At 62.0% G+C, this 6,416-nt stretch overlaps 1 protein-coding gene across 2 annotated transcripts in view; it reads right to left on the bottom strand.

Annotated features, from left to right (window-relative positions):
* Positions 1–887: 887 nt before the first annotated feature.
* Positions 888–6,416, bottom strand: part of TNNT3 (troponin T3, fast skeletal type) — a 14,997-nt gene continuing 9,468 nt past the window's right edge. For both annotated transcript variants that reach the window (XM_058439792.1, XM_032153833.2), the window contains 7 exons: positions 5,540–5,656; positions 5,366–5,443; positions 4,929–5,042; positions 4,719–4,828; positions 4,459–4,549; positions 2,375–2,415; positions 888–1,152 (listed from right to left, as the gene is read on the bottom strand). In XM_058439792.1, coding sequence (XP_058295775.1) covers positions 1,098–1,152; positions 2,375–2,415; positions 4,459–4,549; positions 4,719–4,828; positions 4,929–5,042; positions 5,366–5,443; positions 5,540–5,623 — 573 coding nt within the window. In that variant the 5' untranslated portion in view covers positions 5,624–5,656 and the 3' untranslated portion in view covers positions 888–1,097. The remainder of the gene's footprint in view (positions 1,153–2,374; positions 2,416–4,458; positions 4,550–4,718; positions 4,829–4,928; positions 5,043–5,365; positions 5,444–5,539; positions 5,657–6,416) is intronic.

Consider the following 6,416-nt stretch of genomic DNA (forward strand, 5'->3'; position numbering starts at 1 on the left):
TGTGTTGCAGGGTCTGCACACGTGTGTGATGCTATCTGGAGGTTCTGTTTTGTCCTATGGGTCCTGGCCTTGTTCTCATTCCCATCGCAGACTGAGGGGGCCGTGCTGCCCCCCCATCCCTCGCTCCTTGGCCCCCATCCCCGGCAGCAGAACTCCCAGATGTGGCCGCCCGCCCCCGAGTCTTTCTGGGGGCCGTTCTGGACTCCAAACCTTCCTCTGTGAATATTTTGCTGTACAAGTCTCTGCGTCTTGATCCAATTTCTGTGATTTATATTTTCCATAATTTTCTCTGGTCAGGATTTTCAGATTTACGACCCGCGTGCGCTCTGCTGTCCTGCATTCTGGAGAAGGCTGTCTGTGTCTTCCCTGACTGCTGTCTGCTGGGAGTGCACTCTCCTGCACTGCTTTTCCCCAACCAGGGCCTGGGGTGCGCCCCTCACGCAGGAGCCACTCCCACCTGCCTCTGCCTTTCTGGGGGGTGGCAAAGTCTCCTTCGCAGCCCTGCTCTCCTCCCTCACCCCCTCCCGAGGCAAAGTTTCTCTGTCCGCAGTGGATTGATAGCTGGTGCAGACGGACGGGGTCTGGGGCTGGGGGTGAGGCCTGCAGATCATCCCCTTCTGCACAAAGACCCCATGGAAGTGGAGAGTGGAGGGGTCCTATAGGCTTGGGGGGGGGATGGAGCCTATGTTTTAGAGGGAAAAGCCATGGGCAGCGTCTGATGGGCATCTGGGCACTGCCCTGGCCGTAGCAGCAGGTGGCACGTGCTGGCCAGTGCCCTTCTGAGCTGGCCCCGCAGATGACCAGGACGCTGTGCCATTGGCTAGCCCCTACCTGCCTCCTCCCGTGTCCCCCGGGGCCCCTATGCAGAAGCAAGTACGCACTGTGAAGGGGGGTCTGCAGCTTTATTCACAGGCCCCAGGCGATGGAGGCAGCAAGGACAGAGACACGGGGGATGCCCCGGGATGGCCTCTCCACCCCCAGGATTGTCAGGGAGCCCCTGACAGGATTGTGGGGGCTGGAGGATGTGGAGTCCCACGAGTGGCCCTGGTGTGCAGGAGGGCGGAGGGTCTCTGCCTCTAGGGGCCTTTCTGGCCTTTCTACTTCCAGCGCCCGCCGACTTTGCCCTTGGCTGGGGTCCCAGCCTTCTTGCTGCTGCAAACGGGAAGCAAGTGATCCTTCAGGGTCAGGGCCTCTGGCCGTGCCCCTCCTGGTCCCCTACCCTGGGCGGACTCTCAGCCCGACCCCAGGCTGCTCTCAGGGCACAGGCCCGGCCCAAGTTTGCGGCACACACCCAGATTCAGTCCAGGCAGTGCCCACTCACCTGTGCCTGGCGGGCCTAGGTCGTTAGTGTGGTTAGGGGGCTGGCACGTGAGCCCAGAGCACCCTCCCTCTGTCCTCCTTTCTTTGCCTGAGGTACCACTACAGACAGACCCCCGAGCTGGGGAAGACTGTCTTGGCAGATAATGATAATCCTAGACGCTTGGCCTCAAAAGAGCTCATGCCCCTCCAGACGGTGGCCTCTAAGGGGTGGCGGTCCCAGGAGCCTGCCCCATTTGTCTGAGGCCTTCACGTGGCCGCAAGCCAGGAGGAGCTGGGTGCAGGTGAGGGATGAAGGCGGGCGGAGGACAGGAGTGCCCCGGCCCGCGAGGCCGGCCCCATTCAGACGCGGCTGCTCAACAGGACACCTGGCTGGCAAAGGCTGTGCCCTCACACATGTTCCTGGGCACCCTCAGCACATGCACACGTTCCTGGGCACCCTTAGCACATGCACACATGCACACACGCAGGCACATGCACACCACGCCAACTGCACCCTGGGTGCAGCCCCATGAAGGTGGTCGAGTAGCTGTGTCAAGGGATCCTACAGCCCCCGGGGACACGATTTTATGGACGAGGTGTCACCATCCTGAGGAGTCCGTGATTTTGCCCAGCATCGCAGAGGGGCTGGTGATGAAGCCCTGACTGCTTAATTCCCTGTCCTAGGTCCCCGTGGAGGGTGGGACACTGGCAGGATACCCCGGGGCCCAGGTTGGCCACACCAAAGGCCCCCCGAGCAGCCCCTTGTAGGGGTCCCCTGGCTGCCCTCTCCCTGCAGCCAGTGCCAGACTCGGGGCGAGGGCATGACAGGCAAGCCCCACTGGGATCCCTCCTTCTGACTCTGCCATCCCCCAGGGCCCCCCTGCATGCAGGAGGAGGGGGCTCTGGGTCCCTGGCCACAGGCCTGCGCATGCTGGCCCGGGTGGCCTGGCCGGGTTAGTCTCGTTACTGCCCTGCCAAGGCCAGCCACCACCGGCCCTTGTTAGGGACTGGCTACAGCAGCTGGCCCCGAGGGCCCCTGTGCCCAGCACGGAGCGAGGACGACAGGGCTACTTACTGCTTCTGGGCCTGGTCAATGCGGCTCCTGAGATTGATGATCTGTGGACAACATGAGTGACTCACTGCAACCACCCGAGGGCCAGGCCTGCATGTACTGGGTGAAGGCCTGTCTCCACCGCAGGATGGGCTGGGCTGCGTGATCCAGGGCTGCTGGGCCCCCACGAGGCCTCCTTGGCTCCCTTACTGTCTCCTGGCTCCTTGTGCAGGGGGACACCGTCCCATGGCCCTTGGGCTCGTGCCTGGACTTACTCTCGCCGGCCTGTACTGGCCTGGACTGCCACACACAGCAGCCCGTAGCTGGCCACTTACCTTCAGCCTGCGGCAGGATGTGGGGCAGGGGGCACGGAGCATGGATGGGGTGGGGGGAGGGTTGCAGGTGAGGCCTGCAGACCTCTCCTTCCCAGCTCCGGCTCCCTTCAGCGCTGAGCTCAGAGCTCCAAGCGGCCCTCCTGCTCCTGGGCCAGCCGCTCCCGCCCTCTTGCCTGCGCCCGGGGGCACTCTGTGGCCGCTGCTGGCTTGAGGCGGAGCTCCTGGGAAGGTGGGGGCCCTTCCTCGCTTCCCAACAGGGCAGCGGCCACTGGGAAGCCCCTGGTTGCAGGCACGAGGGGAGAGCGGGGGCAGGAGGAAGGCTCCAGGCCCCCTGACGCCAGCATCCTGAGCGATCCAGGTTTTTGCCATGCGAGAGGTTCACCTCACCGTGCAGCGCACACCCACGGGCCTGGCCCAGGGCGGACCCGGCTACTTACAACTTGGCCAGCATCTGCACTCTGGCCCGGACATTCATGATCTAGAAAGACCAAGATGGTTACAAGGCTGGATGGGCGGCTGGGGCATCGAGGCCCAGCTGTGGGCTAGCTTGGCCTGGTGATGGCCCTCCAGGCTCTGGAGCCCCTGGGGGCCCACTGTGGCCGCATCTATCCAGAGCTAGTGGGTCCCTGACTCAGCTCTGGGAGCACAGCACGGGAAGGGCCTGGGTCCTGTGCTGTGAAGCCTATCTCAGGGCCTGCCCCTCTGGGAGAGCCCCAAGGGTGAGACCAGGGCTGTCCCTCATGCCTGGACCCCCTGGGGACAGCTCTGGGAGGGAGTGTAATCGCCCTGCCTCTGTCGGAGGGGAGCTCACGGAAGCTCAGGTGGAACAGGTGGCCTGCCCAGAGCCCCCAAGAAGGAGCTCGGATTTGCCCTGCTGGCTTGGACTGGTCGCCCCGCACCCGCTGCACCCTGGTAGAGCACAAGCCCTGTGGGCACAGCTGCCCTCCCCTGGGGCCTCTGGCAGTGCTGGAGGGTGGACATCGTGGCCTTAATGGTGATGCTGGAGTGTCTGCATTTGCCCCGAGCACGCAGATCACCCATGGCTGCGCACCTCACCCCTCGCCCCTGGAGCCCACATGGGTGTTTGGGAGGGTGGGAAGCAGTTTGGCTTCCACCCTAGCTCCCACATTGTACCCCAAGCCCTGAGGCCGCCCAGGAAGGCTGCCTTCCCCAGTCCCAGCTTTGCTTGCAGCGATACTGCCTGCATGGGATGGTGGCTCTGCTCCATCCCAGAGGGGCACAGTCCCAGGCCCCTTTTCCCAGCCACGGGGTGCAGTGTGTCACCCCTCTCTGTCTGCCCTGAGGAGGCAGGTGTCTGGGGCCCTGGTGGAAGCCAGAGTCTGGGTTTGCGGAGGAGGCTCTGCGGAAAGGACGCCCCACGCCAGACGGACTGGGTGCCCCAGGGCTGAGCTGGGTGATGATGGGGACTTTCTATAAGCTTAAAGGGGTTCCGAAAGTGAACCCTGAGTCCACTTGGCCATGGCTGCTCTGCCATGACAGTCCTCATGGCAGGGGTAACCAAGGCCGCCCAAAGGGGCTAGGTTCATCGCTCAAGGTGCTGCGTGGCCAGCCAGGAGGACGGGCTCTGGCCACAGTCCCCAGCAGGAGAGCAGCCTCAGCCAGGGGTCAGTGGCAACAGCCTGTGTGGGCCTTTCAGGGCCCAGGTCCCTGGGGTGGGCAGGTCCAGAGTTTGGTAGCGATGCAGGGAGGTGGCCGCTCTGGCTGGTGGGTGAAAGCCGCTAGGGCCCCAGGGCCGGAGGTGCCGGGACTCACATCATATTTCTGGCGTTTCAGCTTCTCCCCAAACTCGAACTTGTCGATCTCCAGCTGGTGCAGGGTCTCCCAGAGCTCCTTGGCCTTGTCCCTGGGGCAGAGGAAGTGGTGAGGCTTAGTTGAATAAGCCCCAAAGGCAGGGCCAGGCCCCTGGAGTCCTCCAGCCACTGAGGAGCACGGTCCTTGGCAGCCTGAGGAGCAGTCGGCAGCTCCTGCAGGGCCACCCCGTGGGGCTGAGCCCCACAACACCCACCCCTCACCTCAGTTTGTCTTCACCGAGGTGGTCGATGTTGAGCGGCTTGCGTCTCTCAGCCAGAATCTTCTTCTTCATTTCCCGGGCCGTCTGCTTCTTGCCTCTCTTCTGGTCAGCCTGTAGGGGACAGGCCCAAAGAGAGGGGCCTGGTCTCAGGAGGGCGCAGGGTGTAGCCCAGACTGAAGGCTGCCACCGTGCTCCCAGCAGCGGCACACACCTTGGCCAGGTAGCTGCTGTAGTTGGCTCCCATGGAAGACAGAGCTTTCTTCTTCTTCAGGTCGTCCTCTGCCCTCCTCTTGGCATCTTCCTCCTCCCTTCTGGCCTTTTCCTCCTGTGGTGACCCCATCCCCAAGATGCTCAGGGATAGAGAGAGGGCTGTGCTTTCTGGGCAGGCTTTAGGGACCCACCCTGGGCTTACAGCTGTCTGGAAGGGCCCACCCTGGGCTTAGAACTATCCAGAAGGAAGCTCCAGGTCTTGGCCAGGATTTGTTTTCTGGCAAGGGGTTCTGCAGGGCGCTGGGGCCTTAGCCAGTGGCTCTGATCATGGGCCAATGACAATGGGAACCCCAGGAGGAGGAAGGCCTCAGCCCCCTGCATTTCTCTGGGCCTGGGGCTCATTCACTGATGAGGCAGCAGTGTGGATGGTGCCCTCACCGCCAGTCTGTTCTGGCGCTCCCTCTCCTTCTCCGCACGAATTCTCTGCTGCTCCGCTCTCTCCGCACGGCGCTTCTCCTGCAGCCAGAGAAGGGGGGGTCTGCTCGGCCCCTGTCCCCAGCTCCTCCAAGGGTGTCCACCAGCCCCTGCTGCAACCTGAGCTGCCCCACTCACGATTCTCTCTTTGAGAGCGATCAGCTCCTCCTCCTCCTTCTTCCGGGCTTCAAAGTGGCTGTCGATGAGGGCCTGGAGCTCCATTAGGTCTTTGTTCTGACGCTTCTTCTGGATGTCCTGTGGTCAGGGGCAGTGGGCGTGAGCCCCACCCATCTCTCCAACCTCTGCCCTGCCTGGCCTGCCTTGCAGCAAGAGGTCCCTTCCCTTGCCCCAGCAGAGAAGCCCTGACTCCCTTGGCCACCATGAAAATGGCAAGTGGCAAGGAATGTTTTGCCTTCTCCACATTGCCGTGGCTGCTATCCTCATAGGGGCCAAGGGTGGCCTGATTCCTGAGCCACACAGCAGGGATGGTGCCAGGCCATAAGGTCCTCAGCATCTTTAGGATGGACTGGCCCTGACTTGGCTCTGTCATCATCCTCAGAGATGCCCTGCATGGGCCCGGCAGAGAGAAGACTGCAGAGTGAGAGAAATTGTTGGATAAAATAGATAGGCATGTGAATAGATGAACTGATGGATGGGTGGATGAGTGAGAGAGGATGGAGACAGATGACTGGGTGGATAGATGGATGATTGGAGAAATGGATGGATGAATGGATGGATAGGTAGATGTGTGGAGGGATGGATATGTGGATTAATGGTAGAGGATGCGTGGATGGTGGGTGAGTGGGTGGGTGTGGGTGGATGGGAGGATGAATGGGTGGGTGGGTGGGAGGGTGGATGAGTAGATGGTTAAGTGAGTGGATGATAGATGGATCGATGGATGGATAAGTAGATGAATGAGTGGTATGATTGGATGGATGGATGGGTGGATGGGTGGGTGAGCAAGTAGATGAATGGAGAGATGAGTGAGTGGATAGGTGGGTGAGTGTATGGATGG

This window comes from Hylobates moloch, unplaced genomic scaffold (genome assembly GCF_009828535.3).
Source record: "Hylobates moloch isolate HMO894 unplaced genomic scaffold, HMol_V3 SCAFFOLD_5, whole genome shotgun sequence".
Classification (NCBI taxonomy): domain Eukaryota; kingdom Metazoa; phylum Chordata; class Mammalia; order Primates; family Hylobatidae; genus Hylobates; species Hylobates moloch.